At 40.0% G+C, this 18,490-nt stretch overlaps 2 protein-coding genes and 1 pseudogene across 2 annotated transcripts; 2 read left to right on the top strand and 1 right to left on the bottom strand.

Moving 5' to 3' along the window:
• The first annotated feature begins 435 nt into the window (after positions 1-435).
• On the top strand, positions 436-5,226 carry LOC103999957 (large ribosomal subunit protein uL18). The gene is made up of 9 exons (XM_009421865.3): positions 436-520; positions 1,193-1,262; positions 1,340-1,431; positions 1,530-1,656; positions 1,727-1,806; positions 1,883-1,999; positions 3,972-4,106; positions 4,613-4,782; positions 4,948-5,226. Exons 1-9 carry the CDS (start codon positions 518-520, stop codon positions 5,063-5,065), a joined length of 912 nt encoding a protein of 303 aa, XP_009420140.2. The 5' UTR covers positions 436-517; the 3' UTR covers positions 5,066-5,226.
• Positions 5,227-7,058: 1,832 nt separating this feature from the next.
• Positions 7,059-12,074, top strand: LOC135624424 (formin-like protein 1). The gene is made up of 4 exons (XM_065128018.1): positions 7,059-9,430; positions 9,505-9,704; positions 10,295-10,539; positions 11,058-12,074. Exons 1-4 carry the CDS (start codon positions 8,178-8,180, stop codon positions 11,844-11,846), a joined length of 2,487 nt encoding a protein of 828 aa, XP_064984090.1. The 5' UTR covers positions 7,059-8,177; the 3' UTR covers positions 11,847-12,074.
• A 514-nt stretch (positions 12,075-12,588) lies between these two features.
• On the bottom strand, positions 12,589-17,483 carry LOC103999955 (acyl-coenzyme A thioesterase 2, chloroplastic-like; annotated as a pseudogene).
• Positions 17,484-18,490: the final 1,007 nt, after the last annotated feature.

Genomic DNA, 18,490 nt, shown 5'->3' on the forward strand with positions numbered 1-18,490 from the left:
ATCAAATTTTAAATATAAATAATAATTATTATTTTCTTCTGATCATAATGTTTAGCAATTCTAATATTTTATTTCAAATTGCTAACCTAACTTTTTGTTCTTGGATTAACTTTTTTTACTTTCATTAGTACCTCGTGTCACTTTAACATTTATATTCACGAAATCTAATATAATTTTACATTCATTGTCATATCTAATATAAATCTTCATCTTTTTCATTCATTCGGACGGACTCGGATCGATATTACCATGTTATCGGGTCAGAACGGTACTTACGAACCAAATCTGGAACCTAAATCTCGTTCTTATTGGGTCAGACAGCAGAACCGGACCCAAACCCGGATCCGAAACCTATCGGGCTCAGATCAAAGCCAGATGTAAACCAGAGCGATCGCGACCGTCGGATCTTTCGATGGCATGATGGTGTCCTAGGGTTTTCGATAACGAGTAGCAGCGTCTCCCTTATAAGCCCTCCCCTCCGCTTCGACGCCGCGAAGGCAGCAGCGGAGAAGGAGAGATGGTGAGATGGCCTCAATCTCTCGCTCCTCTACTTGTTTCCTTCAGATGTATTTTCTGATCTTTAATCGATCTGAATTCTTTCGGCTTGTAGTCGTAGCTTGGGACATCTGTACCTCCGTCTTCCTATTCTCTGGCTAGACTTCAATTTCCGGCAGTTGTAGTGCAATTGTTCTGCTAGTCAGTAGGATGTCAACTTCCGGAGGTCCTGTGAATTGATGTATTACGATATTCTTCATTTCAATCTTGTTCTTCTCTTTTCTACGATTTCTTGAGTTGCTTTGGCCTTCGTGGTCGTCGATCCGTCGCTGCGTGCTTTTAGTTTCTACGGTTTCTTGGTTGATCTGTGTCAAAGCTGATTCACGAAAAGATTGGACTGTGTTGCTCACTATTGTCTGCAGGCTCTTTTGCGCTCGTAGCTGTCTTCTTATTTTGCACAGAGTTCTTGTACCGATAATAACGCCTTCACTCGCAACATCTTATCAGTTGTGGCTCTCAATCTCCTTATTGTTTTTTGATAGATGCCCTTTCTCCATTCTTCCTTTAATGTACATTTCTTAGATGAAATGTTACAGCACGGGTATAGTGGCATCCACAGCTCTGTTTTGTCTGTCTGTAGTCAAATCATTAGATGCATTTCTGAATACCTGACTTAAGAATGGTGTCAATCTTTCAGGCCTTTGTCAAGACTCAAAAAACGAAGGCTTACTCCAAGCGCTATCAAGTCAAGTACAAGAGACGGAGAGGTAGTATTTATCTTCCAATTTTTATTCTGTTGTTCGAGTGTTGCTGGTAATTTATTATGTCTTTGCGGACTGGACAGAGGGGAAGACCGATTACCGTGCACGGATCAGGTTGATTAACCAGGACAAGAACAAATACAATACACCTAAATATCGTTTTGTTGTTCGATTTGTATCCTCAAAAGAAGATTTCTGTTTTTGACTTTTTGTGCTTCTTTTATTCTTTTTTGTGGTAATTAGGATTAAGTTCTTAACGTGATATGATATCAGAGTAATAAAGATATTTGTGCACAAGTAATATCTGCAAGCATTGCTGGTGATCTGGTTCTCGCATCTGCTTATGCTCATGAACTGCCACAATATGGACTTGAAGTTGGTCTTACTAACTATGCTGCAGGTAATATTTTTTTGTTTTCCTATTTATGCATGTTCTTAGTTGTTAACAAACCATATTTGTCGGTGATTAGCCTATTGCACTGGACTTCTCCTGGCAAGGCGAGTCCTGAAGATTCTTGAAATGGATGATGAATACCAGGGGAATGTAGAGGTATGTGTTCCATGTTTGTTGTTTTTACATATAACTAAAATGTTTTCTGCCTAACTTGCCTAAATGTCTTGGTCAGGCCACTGGCGAGGACTTCTCTGTTGAACCTGCTGAGAGCAGGAGGCCCTTCCGTGCTCTGCTTGATGTTGGCCTTGTGAGGACAACAACTGGCAACCGAGTGTTTGGTGCTCTTAAGGTAATTATCTTCTCATTACTAAAATTTCATTTTTTGCTTTATGGGCTTCTGTGCTTCCAAATTTATCTCAATTTTCTTCTGTGATGGGATGCTGCTTTGCCTTTAATAACTAGGCCCCATCAAGTGGTATTGTTTCTCACAATATATCATGTTAATAAAAGAGAACAGCATTATATCTTGTTAAATGTGAATATTGAATGACTTTGGTTATACATATAGTAATAAGTGCAGGACAGGATTTCAGAGATAGATCAAAAGATGAATTGTTGTTAATGCCTTGTGTGGTTCAAAAATTTATTGTAGCAAAATCTCATCTTTCACAGATTGTTGAAAAACTCAACAGAATACCGGAACCTTTGAGGGACTTGGTTGATGTGTATGGAAACTTGTGCCAATAGCAGGTGCATTTGGTGCAAGGTGGGATCCTGTTCCAATATCAACCTGACGTGGTCTGATATTAGCCTTGTAGGTTTTCATTTTGATATGGCTTATGTATGTTTAATGCCTGATGAGAGTTATTGAATTAAGCTTAATGACAAGTCAAACAAATCACTATCTTATAATGAACACCATTCTTTCTTTCTCGCTTGAGACCATGGCCTGCTTAAGTGATATATTAAACCATTAACATCTTTTTTGCATGGCAGTGTTTTTGAGTAGGTATGATCTATTGAAAATTCATTCAGAATTCTGTGCTAAATTTTTAACTATACAACTTAATATTGTTACTTTAAACATGGTTGGAATAGTTCCTCACAGGTTTTAGCGGTGTCGATATTGGTATCACATTGCTTTAAAGGCCATACCTTTTAGTTATATTGAATCATTGGAAAAGCTGGTGACTTTATTGATCACATTAGTCTAAAATTATCTGTCTTCATCATGCTAATAGATTCTGTGTTTTAGTTCTGTACATTTTCAGATCAGTCTCATACAGGGATTTGCATTCACATACTGTTGGTACCTGGTGGCCCTCACCTTGATTAGACGTTGCTTGGTGCTGTAGCCTTTTGTTCGATATATTGTTGAGTAGTAAGATATGAATAGATATTCGTATGATAATTTGCATGCACATACTGCTTTTGGCACCTGGTCGCTCTCAAGTTGATGAAAATCTGTCTCTAAATTTTAAGACATTGCTTGGTGCTGTGGCTTATGTTTCATATTTTGTTGAATAAGATATGGAAGCTATTCCGTTATCTGTCATAGTGAACCATCTCCTGAAAAAAATATTTCTATTATGTTTCTTGCTTATTGTATGTAAAAGATGACATGTATTTGTCATCCTATGTTGCCTCCAAGGTGTAGGATATCCCACCATATCTGACTTCCTGTTCATTAATGAATCGGTAATCATTCTCATGAATGATACATGTGCTGCTTCTTGCTTTTTGTCTATAACAAGTATCATCTTCCATTTGTCTCCCAAGATGTAGGGTTCTTCGCCACATCTCCTTGCTTCCTGACCATTATGAAGCATAGCATTACATGCTTCAGCTTCACTTAGCTTTTCTTTCAGGCTGCATTTCATTCAATATTTGGACTTGATCATTCTAATTCTGGCTTGTTAATTTTAATCCTTTTCTGTTCGGTTGGTAATCCTGCTAATTAACTGGTTATCTAAGTCAGGACAGAACACAGCTTATTTTAATCCGTCATTTATTTTAACCTAGTGTAGCTGTATTACTCCTTTGAACAGGTTATTTTGGTCGCTAGTTCTAGATCATTTGGTGGGTCAAGCCTCTGGCATTAATTAAATCCTACCTAAACCTGGATCATAATATTTCTCTATCATCATGTCATTAATTAGCTGTATGTGCATCTGCACTGGGCCACACATCTTATTCTGCAATCTTATCAGTCCTATATGTAAAGATAGTTTTAAATATATGATTCTCAAACTCCACAACATATATCTGTTTTGTATGTTTGTTATCATATGGTCGACTAACTGGGGTCATTTTGAATGTAGGGAGCATTAGATGGTGGACTTGATATCCCTCACAGTGATAAGAGATTTGCTGGTTTTAAGAACGACGAGAAGCAACTTGATGCGGAGGTTCACAGAAATTACATTTTTGGTGGTCATGTTGCCTCTTACATGAGGGTTGGATGCTTTCACAGTCTTTTCTTACTTTATATTGTTTATGTTACTTATTATATACATGTATGTGATGTGATGTGCAAATTGTTTCTCACATTATATTGTTTCTGTTACTTGTTATATACATGTATGTGATGTGATGTGCAAATTCATAATATCAAGTAAATATGCACGCACATATGATATTTTATTTATTGTATGTTATGTGAATGCGTGTGCATGCATGTCTATTTTGTTACACAATTTTCCTGGTAAATTCAGTATGTTGATGTATTGACCTATGGCCGTATCATGCAGTTGGATGGATATATACTTTAATATTCTTTTGAGTACTTTCATTATATAGTTGCACATGTATATTTCTTTCAACCTGCTATTTGCTTCTGTTTCCTTGATCTGACACCTCAAGCTTGTTTTCCTGTATGCTTTCGGTGAAGCAAATTGCAAGTTCTCTATAAAAAATTATCATCCATGATTGTCAATTACCTTCACCTTCTCTTTTCTCCCAGGCTTTGATGGAGGATGAACCAGATAAGTACCAGACACACTTCAGTGAATATATCAAGAAAGGTATTGAGCCTGATGACATCGAAGAGATGTACAAGAAAGTTCATGCTGCCATTCGTGCAGATCCAAGTGCAATAAAATCTACGAAAGAACCACCAACGGAGCACAAGAGGTATAAACCAATCACATTTAAACCAACAAGATTGGGTGTCATGATTTTTTTGTGAGTTATCATCGTTGAATTGATGTTGCTTGGACTAACAGCAGATTTTAGCTGATGGAATCATGACCAGGCAGACATACTGCATGTTCTCACTAATTTCAATTTGCATTGCAGATATAACTTGAAGAAGCTTACTTATGAGGAAAGAAAGGTTAAACTCATTGAACGATTGAATGCGCTTAATGCATCTGGTGGTGCTGATGATGATGACGAGGACGAAGATGATGAGTGAACATTATTTAGAAGTACTAGTCTCGTATCGGGGTTGCAGCTTGTTTTACCGCATTTGATTGTTATCCAGTTTTTCCTTTTGCATAGGCAGGTTTCTGTTTGGTATTAAACCGTGATCGACTTTTATAATTCACTTTAAAGTTTTATGCTTCAGTTTATCAATTAAGTAGATGTGCTGTCTATATATGTCTATGCTGTTTGTTTCCTGTCTTAAACTTGTAGCTGTAGAATTCATGTGATGCATGCCAACGCATCATAAATCTGCTGTTCAAATATATATTTGCTAGTCTAATGATCCTGGGTTGATGATAACATATTAATAATCTGTTCTTTATCGACACAGCAAAGGTAGATCCCATTATGTATGTTAATTAAGATATCTTGTAGCATATAGCATCCTAATTTACATTCAAACTGATCAATGGTGCATGGTATTGTCACTATATTTTACAGTCTAATGTTGTAGTTCCAAAGTTTGAGACAATTCTTTCACTGTATTTTAACTCTCCCCTCCATGTGAAATTAATCATTGCCTATTTCTGTAGGCACAAGGAAAAAATAACACTTATATTATACTAAGAATATGTTTTAAGTATGACACATTGCTACATTGAGGATTGATTTTGTGGTAAATTTAAGTAGAGGTTGCTCTCTCAGCACCTGATATACCATCAAGGTATCAGAGACACTCTCCCAACATCCCACCAAAGCTTGCCCTATAATGAATGGGTTTAACAAAGGTGGTTTGAGTAATTTGATGTAATCACAAAATGTTGGAATCCAAGAACTTAATGGGGTATGTCAAAAGGTTGTGATGGAAGACTAAGGTATCAAAAGAGACAAGATCTTGGCCTTAATTGCCACTTGTTGTTGTGTCTGTGAAACCATTAGCTACAACTCAAAACTAAACCTTCCATGTGGAATGTTCTTTGTACTTTTGTGCTTGTGCAGTTCAATTAGTATATGAAGCTTGCAGTGGCTCTACATATGCTTGTTGGGTCAATCATCACCCATCCACCATTTAGTTGTTTCTAAACTCTCTGTTATTTGATTCCATATGTTTTTAAGGACCACCATTTCATCCTAAAAAATTGTGATTAGTTTGGAGCAGTCTTATGTTATATACCATTGTGGACATGACAAGGCAAAGAAAATGTCTATTATCTTTTTGATGGAACAAACATGTTACCAACCACATGAGCATTATCCTGTAATTTGCCAAATAATAATAATAATAATAATAATTAATAATAGCATATTTAAAGATACAATAAAAAGATTTATGAAGAAGATGGCATTAAGAATTGATCCTTCTGCAGAAGGAAATATTCCATCTGCCTGATGCAGAATGCAGATGAAAGATAAACACAAGAGGAACAGTGCACAAGAAGGGATAAGATTGATTTTTGAATGGGACTCTAAGACACTGAAATGTTTCTTCAGTAAAAGTCAAGTAGGCAAACCATCTTAGATGTGGACATAGTTGTTGTTCACCTCTGGGGTTATTAACATCATCACTGCAAATTCTAACATTTAACTGTTTGTACTCAGTGCCTATTATGATCCAAAAATGTAGTGCTTGATTATGAAGTCACATATCTAATTAATGGTAACCACATGCAAATTTGTATATTAGGGATATTTTTTATAAGAAATTAGTATACTTGTATAATTTGGAATATCACTTCTATAATTTTCCAATTTTGTTAAAGATATTTTTGATGCTGACAATTGGAATTGGTAGCTAAAGATTTTGATCTAAATCACCTATTTTTTTGTCAGCCAAAGATTATTTTATGACTAGCTTTTTTTATGTTTAATTGGAGTGGTTGCAAGGTTGACTAGATCCCATTTTGGCTCATTGTAATGGCCAAACAAGTGTTGCAGATTCTAATCACCTCTTTTTTGCCTTTGAAGCTACTTAACTATGCCAATAAACACTGCACTCTGCTGCCATTCATGTGAGGGATTAAAGTGCTGCAGTAGATTGTGAGGATTAATTGATCAAGCTGGTATATTGTTTATGCCAATTGAACTGATAGGAGTTAAAGTGTTCTCGGCCTGTCTTTGTCCTGCTTTGACTTGACTGTCTTCTGCTTCATGAAGTCTCTTCCTCTCTTGGCCAACATCAGCAAGAGAGAGTTGTTGATCACATGATGCAACATTGCCCCAGTCAGTCGAGAAACTTTTGATCAGGGAAAGGTAGAAAGCTGACAGCAGATGTGTAAAGATATGAGTTTGCAGGAGAAGACTACACATGGAAGAAGCTGCAACAAGTCGATGCAAGTAGTACATGGAAGAGAAGGGGGGTGCCATTTAACCATGCGCAAGCGTTTAGTCGCCATGCATGCAGGCTGTCAGAGCGAGTCTTTATTCTTTGATTTCTCTGAAGCTTGGCAGGCACGCGAGTCTTCAGTGACCACTGCTCCCTCGCCATGTCTTCTTCTTACCCACTCGTTTTTGACCTTTCTTCCAAGCTTGAACTCCTGCTTTTTCTGCTCTCCTTCTCATCACCTTTCGAGCAGCAGCGGAGTCCCAATCCTTGTCTTCTTCTTCTCACTTGATTTCCCTACTCAATCACCTCTCTCTCTCTCTCTCTCTCTTTCTCTCTATTTCAGTCACATTATTGACCTTTCATGCTCTTCTTCCAAATTTGAAGTCCATGGATTTCTGCTCACCTTCTCGTCACCTTTCAAAAGACAGCAAGTTCCAATCTCTGCTTTTTCTTCTTCTCACTTGATCTCCCTATCATTTCACCTTAATATCCTTCTCTCTCTCCACTCTCTTCAATCATACCATTGACCATTCACGCTCTTCCTCCAGCCATTTCTGCTCATCTTCTCATCACCTTTCAAACAATAGCAAAGTTCCAATCCTTGTCTTCTTTTTCTCTTCTTTCTCTCCATACACCCACTTCATCTCCCTACTCTCTCTCTCTCTCTCTCTTCCTTTTCATCTTCTTCCCTGCTTTCTTTCACATGCATACCTCTTTAACCTGTCACCTGCTCTGCTTGTGAACACTGTGAAGTAGAACAGACAACAACCAAAACACTCCCCACTCCTTCCCTCCCTCAACATTGGTTTCCTTCTCTTCTCTCAATTCTCTCGCCACAATGCCATCAACATCGACGTCGTGCTCGCCTCCCGTTCCTATCAGCAACAGAAGGGCACTACACCTGCCTTACTTCCCTCTTCCTTCCACTGCTCCAGCTGAGTCACCTTCCGCCTTGCCCAAGTACCCCTACTCCACCACCCCGCATCAGCCGTTCTTCCCGTTAAACTCCTCCCCGCCGCCCCCACCGCCGCCTCCGCCTTCCCAACAGCCCACCTTCCCGGCCAACATCTCCTCCCTCACCTTCCCTGGCTCCGCCCCCGCCCCTCCCTCCCGCCAGAGCTTTAAGGTCGTCGTCACCGTCCTCGTCCCCCTCCTCGCCATTCTCGCCGCGGCGGCGGCGTTCTTCCTCCATCGCCGCCGCCGTCGCCTTTTTTCCGGCAAGTACGACGCCCGGTCCGACTCCCAACGGCTCGTCCCCGCTGAATCCACCGCATCCGACGGCGGCGCACCCAGGCCCGCCCCCTCCGCCGCTTCTTCCTCCTCCAAATTCCTCTACCTCGGCACCCTCGTCGACACCCGCCGCGACGGAGGCCCCCGACCTGGCGCAGACGGTATGGTCGGATCGTCCGTCCGGAAACTGGAGTCCCCGGAGCTCCGACCTCTCCCGCCACTTCCGCGCCATTACCGGCACGGGTACGGGAACGGTGAGGCGGAGGGCTTGTCGGAGGACGAGTTCTATTCGCCAAGGGGGTCCTCCGCCCGGAAGGAGAGCTCCGGGAGGTTGGCTTATGGGCGGGCGTCGAGCTCCCGGCGGATGTTCCCAACAGCAGCGGAGAAATGTGGATCCCTCAGCTGGAGAATGAGCACGCCATCATACTCGTCGTCGAACATGGCCTCATCTCCTCGTTCGTCGGCGCGCTTCGGATCGAGCCCCGGCCAATCCACCCGCAGATCATTGAAGTCCCTCTCCGAGAGGTTTCTGACCCGAGATCGCGAATTACTTGCTCCGCCGCCGCCGCCACCACCACCACTTCCAGTCGTGGTCACTGCTGCCCCAGGACCTCAACAGAGCCGAGCTCCACCCCTACAGATTCCTCCTCCTCCTCCCCCACTGCCGCCGGTCGGATACTGGGAGAGTCAGGTCCGGCAGCCACAGGCAAGACAGCCACCGCTTCTCGTGCCACCCAAGCTCAAGACAGAGAAGAACGAGGAAGCCCAGCGGCCAAAGCTGAAGCCTTTGCACTGGGACAAGGTTCAGGCGAGCTCGGACAGAGCAATGGTGTGGGATCAGCTAAAATCCAGCTCCTTCCAGTGAGATTCCTCACCATGTTTCCTTCCTCCTCCCTTTTCCTTCTCATCGAGTTACACAACTGAGGAATCAACAGGGTGAACGAAGAAATGATCGAGACTCTGTTCGTCCGCAATGCAACCAACGCCACACACAGGGAGACCAACCGGCGGCAGGTCCTTCCTTCGTCACCGCGAGAGAAGAGGGTGCTCGATCCGAAGAAGTCTCAGAACATTGCCATTCTGATGAGAGCATTGAATGTGACCAAAGAGGAAGTCTGCGATGCTCTACAAGAAGGTCAGGTTTCTCTGGCTCGATTTAGCTGCAATGACAAGTTTTCTATTGAGTTCTTTCTGGTTCTTGTTTTTCCATTACTGTCTCATTCAGTGTAACTCATTCCAATTAGAGGTCATAACAATGGCAATCAAATCGCCTGTCAAAGCATCACTTCTTGATGCCATTACATCTTTCTGTGAGGAGAAGCAAATGAACTTGTTGGTGCAGAAGGTGTCCATCGATTACTCTGCATTACTATATAGGTTTTGTTGGATTTGAGGTATCAGTAGTAAGCAACAATGATGGAATATAAATCTTTCTGTCAGAATCCACAACCAAAAGTCCTAACTTATGACAATAATTTTCACCTTTTCCTTTTTCCTCTATTTTCCTATGAATTTACCTAAAACACTGCTAGAAAGTAATAATAATTTTGTTTTTGTGTTATAGCATTTTCAACAACACTAGGAAAACATCACAAACAGAGTGGCAATGCTGAGAGATTTTTTTTCAAAGAATTCGCCATTTTTTCTGTGCCAATAAAGTTAAATAACACCTTCAGAATTACAACATTATTTCCATGAGTATCTAATCCTGAGTTCTGAAAGCAGGCAATGCTGAGAGCTTGGGGACTGAGCTGCTGGAAACACTGGTAAAGATGGCTCCCAGCGCAGAAGAAGAACACAGATTGCAAGAACACAAAGATGACTCCCCATGCAAGCTTGCACCAGCTGAAGCTTTTCTCAAGGCATTGCTTGATGTACCATTTTCATTCAAGAGAGTGGATGCCATGCTTTACATAGCCAATTTCGATTCGGAGGTCAATTTTCTCATCAAGTCCTTCGAGACTCTCGAGGTACATCACTTGGTTCTTTCTGCAGTTTCTGTTCTGCTAGCAAAGAGGCTAATCCTAAGATCTTGTTTTTTGTGTTGCATTGACTCTTTCAAATGTCCTGCATGTTGTTTCCTAACAACATGAAAACCATCTTCTGTTTGAAGTTATTCTGATCATAAACTCATTATAGTGTTCAGCCATAAACTCATGATGACATTACTTAGCTCCTCGGAGTTAAAACAGAACTTTATTTTCATTTCAATTGGCAACCTCTCTACTTGTATTTTTGATTGATATAGAGTCGATTTTGCTTCGCTTATCAATGATCAGTATAAGTTTTCCGTGTTTGTGTTTGAAATTACTTAGATATAGCTTTGACTATGGTTTGATTCGAATCGGGGCAGGTCTACTAAGATCAACTTAGATCAATAGATCAAGTGTTGCTTACTTTAAATGGATCCCATATGAGGATCTAAGCTCTCATGTTTGTTGGATCTGAGGCATCTCTCTGCCATTATAACTGGATTTGCCATCATCAGGCTGCCTGTGATGAGCTGAGGAGCAGCAGGTTGTTCCTCAAGCTTTTGGATGCCGTGCTCAAGACCGGCAACCGCATGAACGTCGGCACCAATCGGGGCGATGCACGCGCCTTCAAGCTCGACACCCTCCTCAAGCTAGTCGACGTCAAAGCCGCCGACGGGCGGACCACGCTGCTGCACTTCGTCACCCAGGAGATCATCAGATCCGAAGGCTCCACGGGTGCGCTACGGGACGAGCTCGAGGGCAGGAAGCTCGGCCTCCGGGTCGTCGCCGGCCTTGGCGGCGAGCTGGGTAACGTCAAGAAGGCGGCCGCGATGGACTCCGCCACCCTCGGCAGCTACGTCGCGCGACTCGCCGGGGGGCTCGGCAAGATCGACGAGGTCCTGAGATTGAACGAAGCGCTCGGCGCGGAGGAGTGCAGGCTGGGGTTCCGCGACGCCATGGTTCGGTTCTTGAAGAGGGCGGAGGACGACGTCATAAGAGTGCAGGCACAGGAGAGCGTGGCGCTGTCGCTGGTCAAGGAGACGACCGAGTACTTCCATGGCGACTCCGCCAAGGAAGAGGCGCATCCTTTCAGGATCTTCACGGTGGTCAGGGATTTCCTGGCAGTCCTCGATAAGGTCTGCAAGGAGGTCGCCAAGATAAACGAGCGCACCACCGTCACCTCGGCACGGCATCTCCCGGTGCCGATGAACCCGACGCTACCGCCTTCTGCGTTTCCGAAGCTTCATGCCCTGAGACATGAAAGCTCTGATGAGGGGAGCTCGTCGTCGTCGTCGTCGTCGTAGTGCGACACTGCACACTGCAGATGTAAGTGACGGCAGAAATGGAATTATCAGAGCTCTCTCTCTTTTTTTTTTGTATTAATAGGATTTTAATGTAAAAGATTCTTTTTTTTATGGATTATTTTGCTCCTATCTGTACACAAGTTAGAGAAAAATAAGGTTGACTTCATTGACATGCTTTGTATAGTCTCTGCCATCAAAGCTTACTTCCAATGAGATATATACACAGCTACTAACAGCAGGTAAAGTGCAAATAGGTTGATCATATGTAATCTTATTGAATCTTTAAAGATTTTGTATCTACAAATCTACAGTGAATGAGATGTAAATAGGTGAAATATGATGATTAGTTTCAACAATGCCCAGATTTACTAAGTTTATTTATTAGTATTCTACATGATCTTGGAATGATAAGATGTGATTATTTATATGGGTGGTGAGATTATGATATCTGTTAATTATCAGTTGAGACTAAAGCATACGGTAGGATATGTAGCAGGAGAAATCCTTTCCAGAAGTGGAAATATGATTCAGACCCCCTCTAATTGGCAGGAGCAGCAGCAGCAGCTGCAGATCTCCTAATTGACAGATTCTCCATTTACAAGACACTAAAAGAAGAATCATAGAACACAAAGAACAATAAACCACACAAGTCTGTTGATAAATAATGCTGAGAATAAGGTAATTAATTGCCTTGAATCCTTCATCCCATAATTCATGACAAACAAGTTTGCCAACAGGAAAAGAGGTGTAATTAAACTTTCTTTCAGAAACTACTTCCTTGCTTATACAAATTTTATTCGGAAAAGTTTGCGGCAAATTATGTTGCAGTACAGAGACACCCGTAAATGGTGTTATATCTTATTGCGCAAATATATGGATGTAAACTGGCAGAAAACAGTCTTGCCTTTCAAAAGGTAACCATCTATTTATATAGTTAAGCAAATATTTTATCGGCATCCATTCGCTCAAGGACCCGACGGGCTTCTTCTTCTGTGGGAGGCACTACATTGTGAATCTTTAGTCCATTCTTTCGGGCATCAGGATTTAGATTAAAAGTGAAGTAGAATGTGTTTGGTATCTGCGCATCAGGCACATAGACAAGGTGAAGCTATTCATATAATCAAAACAATAAATAGCATGTTCTTTAGTTGTGTTACCTCACTGGTCTGGAGCTCAGGCCTCATTACATGAGCAACAACTTCAACGTTGATCAAAGGCTGAGCTGGGTTCTCTAGTTGTGTGTAAAGAATACAAGATTTGAGGCCAAGGAAGTCTCCCACGTCAACCTGAGTAATGTATAGTAAATGATTATGCCATGAAATGTCATTTCCAGAGGAGCACAATGTTGATCTATGTAGACACCATCATGCCATGCATACAGATAGTATCTAATGCTTGCATATTAGACAGATAACAGGTGTAAAATCAACTGTAAGCATGCATTATGCATGAGATGTTCCTTTGTTCTATTGAAGTGAAAGAGAAAGAGTTTGATGTAATACACACAGAAATATCAGATTCAGTAAAGATGTAAGACTTGCGACTTACAGGTTTTAAGAAATCAACATGGTCCACTTCAAGAAAGCATGACGTCCGCCCAACAAATGCATATGCAGTTGAAAAGGCAAGTTCAAATGCTAGGTTCATCAGAAAACCCCCAAAAATACGACCATAGAAATTCCTTTGTTGAGGTTGGCAGATCAGTGAATTCTCAAGTTCGGTATCCCTTATTTGAATGCTGTCTCTATCTGCTAATGCAGGCAAATCACAAAACACACACCCCTCTGCCAACAACATCTTTAGCCTCTTTATATCGCCATGCAAACTATGCCCACCATTCTCAAAAGTTCTTTTCTGTTCCTCCGGTTTCCCTTTCCGAACTTTATCCCTTTCTTCTCCTTCCTCAAAGAGCAACTTTTCTTGTTCAGTTTCTGGTAACAGGCGGTTAGAAGTTGACTTTCCGGTCCTAGAGTCACATGTGACGAATGTGAAATTTACTGTCAAAGCCAGTGGATCTGATGATTGAGAGTCATCTGCCATACAGTGCACCATAACGAAAGTCACCAGAGAAAAAACAGGGTGATTTAATGCACTAAACATGCTTGACACCTGCATGAATTCGTATTGCAAAATTTAAGCAAATAAGTACTCATGAGATAGGAGATCATGAATTCTTTTCCATCTTGGAGACTGCACTGGAATTGAGCAGTGAGCTATTGGGTCTATCATTATAAGGATATGAGAACTCATGGACAGATAATTACTGGAGTTAGTAACTTCCAGATTTCCAAAGAAAAAAAGGGTCACAAGTTCATGATTATGACTGGTGATGAGCCTCCTTTCCTATATATTCTTGTATGATTATTAGTGGTCATACCAATGAGACCTATAAATGTCCAATATATGAACCAGAGGTATAAATGAATATTTTCACTCCATTTACCAGATAGAATCATCACAAATACCTTGTTGAGAAACTTCAATCTGTGCCTCAATGGATGAATGACCAACCCATGTGACAGCACCTGCTATCTTTAGGTCAGTGTCTACACGCAATGGCCTCTTTAGAACCATCTTATCTACCGAAGCAGTGACCAACAAGAGAGGCCTTGTAGTGCTATCATCATCAGAACAATGCTGGTCTCATGCAATAAATGCACTTCAAAAACTTACATATAAATGCCAAATTTCAGATAAAATGAAATTATCAAAAAGTTTATGTTAATGACTAGAAATTTTGGCATAGTGTAAATCATAATATAACAATTTTATAGTAAAAAGCAAATAGAAGAGTTTTGTAATTGCAAAAGGATCTTGTTCAATTTAAACCAAGTGATGCATTACGGAATTCCACACAAGGAGCCATATAGTTTTCTGTATAGTTTGTCCAGTCACACACAGTTTACAGGAAGTGATGCTGTAAATTGTGTTTCTTTAAAAATTCCATTTTGCTGAAAGAGAACCATGAGGCTGAGAATTCAATAACCAGAAATGTTTACAACATTCTCAGTTTAATATTATGACAGGTTGTAGTGGGTTAACAACCAAAGATCTACTTATAGAGTATTTCTAAGTGTTTTGTGTAACTTCATTTACTTGTAAGTTGCAAGCAACAAGATGACAGGATCTGTGGTTTTTACTCACAAAAAGAAACTGAGTTTACATCATTTGACCTGCCAATGAACAGATCAATAGGTTCCAATATGAAAGTTTGTTTTTTAGTTTATTTATCCATCTTCTAAACATCATAATAGCTTCAAAGCACCAAGAACAAATTAGTCTGCCAATGACAAGGTACCCAAAGCTTATGTGAAACTTAGATGGGAAAATGAATACACCTCTCGTTCTTCTTATTGATGCCAAGCTTCATTTCAACTACATGCCTAACTAGAGGAACATATAGACTCAGTCTACTGACTACCTTTATATCAATGGGGCGACGTCGCCTCTCTCTTCTCCCCACGGGGCGACGTCGCCAAAATCTTATATATATATATATATATATTTATATATAAATATTTATCCATAAATATATATATTTATATATAAACGATTTTTTTATATAAATATTTTTATAAAATAAAATAAAAATTCGGCGACATCACAGAAATACGAGGCGACGTCGTAGAAAAACGAGGCGACGTTGCCAAAATCTTATATATATATATAAATATTTATCTATAAATATATATTTATATATAAATATTTTTATAAAAGGCTATGCGATGTCACCTTTTATAAATAAATAAATAAATTAAAAAAAAAATATATATATATATTACCGGGCGGTCCGTCTACCGGTCTATTGACGGACACCCATACCGGACGGTATTATTCGAAATTGAAGACCTTGGATAAAACAATAATTTGAACACACCCACCTACTTGGACTTTGACTTTATTTTAAGAATATTGACCTACAACCATTTTCCAAGATCGAGTATGTTTCTATCTGTTTGCTCTTCGGCTAAGATGTCTGTTAGGGCATTGTTGTTGGCTCATCATTGTTTGATTAGCAACTTGATTCAATTACAACAATAATTATTATGATTCAATCATCTATAGTTCACTTTGATGAAACCAACCTCCTTACCAGTTTAATTAAACATTCTTGATTAGGATGATCAGAAAGTAACTTGTACATTTAAATTTTTTTTAAAAAGATACTAATTGGTTATTTGCTATCGGATGTCTTGGTCGCTTGAAGGTTATTACCTCCTTTTCTTTCATTTGGTTCATTGTTCTAAAGAAAATATTTTGTCCACCAAACCATATTAAGTTATGATTTCCACACAAGAAGCCAATATTATTTTCCATAAAGTTTCCTCAACCACACCAAGATTACAGCAAATGATGCTGTAAATTGTCTTTCTTTACTATACAAAATCCATCATGCTTAAAGGGATCCAATTATACATCAATCTCTATAACTAGCAACTCTCACAAGTGTTAGTTTAATATTATGACATTATAATGTATTTCTAAGTGTTTTGTGTAACTTCATTTACTTGCAAGTTGAAAGCCAAAAAGGATTGGAGGATTTCTGGTTTCTACGCACACAAAGAAACTGAATCCATAATGATTTCGGCTGCCAGTTAACAATTATAAAAATTTGTCTTTGGTTTATTTATCCATTTTATCATGATACATCATAATAGCTAATCTGCTGATGACAAAGTACTCAAACCTTAAGTGAAACATAGATGGGTCAATCAATACACCTCTCTTTCTTCTTATCGATGTCAAGCTTCATTTCAACTATAGAGATAACCAGATGTTATAGTCGATATAGACTCGAGTCTAGTGGCTACCTTCACAGCAATGGCGCCAGCAAGCGCATCGAGATCCTCAAGCAACTTCCCAATCCTGACGTCGTTTTAGGGATCCCGGTACTGCTCCCGTAGGATGTAATCACTCGAAAAGTTGAAGATGATGCTCGTCCTGCTCTATGGTGGTGGCCTCGTGAGCAACTCCGACTGCGCCCCGTCCTCGGAACGCGCCTCCCAGAGAGCATTGGTCACCGGGGAATGGTACAGTCCCGACCACAAGCTAAGCGGCTTCCTGATCGACGAGCTCGCATCGATGTGAGGGGAAGACTCATCGAACGGCGATGCGAACGTCGAAACGACTTGAATCGGCGAAGGCGAATCTGGACTAATGGCGGCGGGAGACGATCCTTGAGGCGGTTTTCCGGCAGCAGAAGACGACATGAACCTGATTTGAGAGGTGGAACGGGGCGATTTCGGATCGAAAAGATTCGATCTTTCAAGAGCTCGAGCTGGTCTCGCTGCATTCGGATTGAAAAGACGCCATCTCGGGATCAATTGTCGCAGACAAGAATTCGGATTGGGAGGAAGAACAGAGCGGTTTGGGGGCAGAAAGATCCGATCTTGGTGAAGAATTGGGAGTGAAAAGGGGGAATTGGGGAAGGCTTTGGATGGGGATAATGGAAGAATGGGTGAGGGATTCGGAGGATGTTGAGTTGAAGATGGAAAGTGAGAGTGATGTGAGGCTGAGGGTTTGCTTTGGGTGAAGAAAGCTGTGGTGAGAGAGATGAGGAGGTGAGAGGGAAGGTTACATCATGCAGTGGGAGGAATAGGAGACAGCTGTGGAACCAACCATTGAGCAAAGTTAGGACAAGTAATGGTTGGTTGGCGAAGAAGATTGCAACACCCCAAATGTTGTAGTTTTATGATTATTGGCCAAATTAGCTTTTAATTTATTACTTGCTCCATTCAAATATTTAAGATTTGCCAACATTATGCTTTCACCATTAACATATATTTGCTTTCATTATGTATGGTTTCATGTGATCAATTAATTTACCTTAAAAGAATCTTCACGATATAATTCATCAAGTTAAATTTTTTTATTATTATTTATAAAGAATAAATGATAAAGATGAAATTCATGTTAAAATATTGATCAATTAAATTTGTTGAGGTCTTTAAAATTGATAAAAATAATAATTTAAACACACCCACTTAGTTGGACTTTGACTTTGACTTTGACTTTGTTTGAAGAAGATTAACCTTTTCCATTTGTTTACTATTTGGCTAAACCAAACCATTGCCATTCTAATTGGAAGCTTAGAATATCCTGCCAAGCCATTGTTAGCTCATCTTGTTTGCTTAATTAGCAACTTGATTCAATTACAATAATAATGATTATTAATTTATTTTTAGATTATTGGTGTAAAATGTTTAAACTCATGCTAACAGTAATGCACCGATGAATCAATCTAATTCTTTACCCACATTTCAGACTAAATCAAGATATTATATTTTCTAGAAAAATAAGAGTGGCTTCACTGAGGTTTGATAATCTGTTCTTCAGAGCTTACTTTTAATGAGGTATACACACAGTACTAACAGAAATTAATGTGCAAATAGATTCATTGTATGTATTCTTATTGAATCCTAACACTTTGTCCCTTAAGGATTTTAAATAAGATGTTACTATAATTATGCATCTACAATTCTGCAGTGAATGAGATGTAGAACTTTTTTATAGCTTCAGACAGGTGAAATATGATGATTAACTTCAATAACATCCAGATTTACTAAGTTTATTTATTAGTCTTTTACATGATCTTGAATGATATACTGTGAATATTTTTATGGGGTGAGATTATGATATCTGTT

Source organism: Musa acuminata, chromosome BXJ2-10 (genome assembly GCF_036884655.1).
Source record: "Musa acuminata AAA Group cultivar baxijiao chromosome BXJ2-10, Cavendish_Baxijiao_AAA, whole genome shotgun sequence".
NCBI lineage: Eukaryota > Viridiplantae > Streptophyta > Magnoliopsida > Zingiberales > Musaceae > Musa > Musa acuminata.

Excerpts from the sequence above, each read along its gene's own strand:
- LOC135624424 (XM_065128018.1), top strand. The coding sequence starts at position 8,178 with ATGCCATCAACATCGACGTCGTGCTCGCCTCCCGTTCCTATCAGCAAC. Across the intron at positions 9,431-9,504 it reads CTAAAATCCAGCTCCTTCCA|GGTGAACGAAGAAATGATCG; the intron begins GTGAGATTCCTC and ends AGGAATCAACAG. Across the intron at positions 10,540-11,057 it reads AGTCCTTCGAGACTCTCGAG|GCTGCCTGTGATGAGCTGAG; the intron begins GTACATCACTTG and ends TGCCATCATCAG.
- LOC103999957 (XM_009421865.3), top strand. Across the intron at positions 1,807-1,882 it reads AATACCAGGGGAATGTAGAG|GCCACTGGCGAGGACTTCTC; the intron begins GTATGTGTTCCA and ends TGTCTTGGTCAG. Across the intron at positions 4,783-4,947 it reads CCACCAACGGAGCACAAGAG|ATATAACTTGAAGAAGCTTA; the intron begins GTATAAACCAAT and ends TTTGCATTGCAG.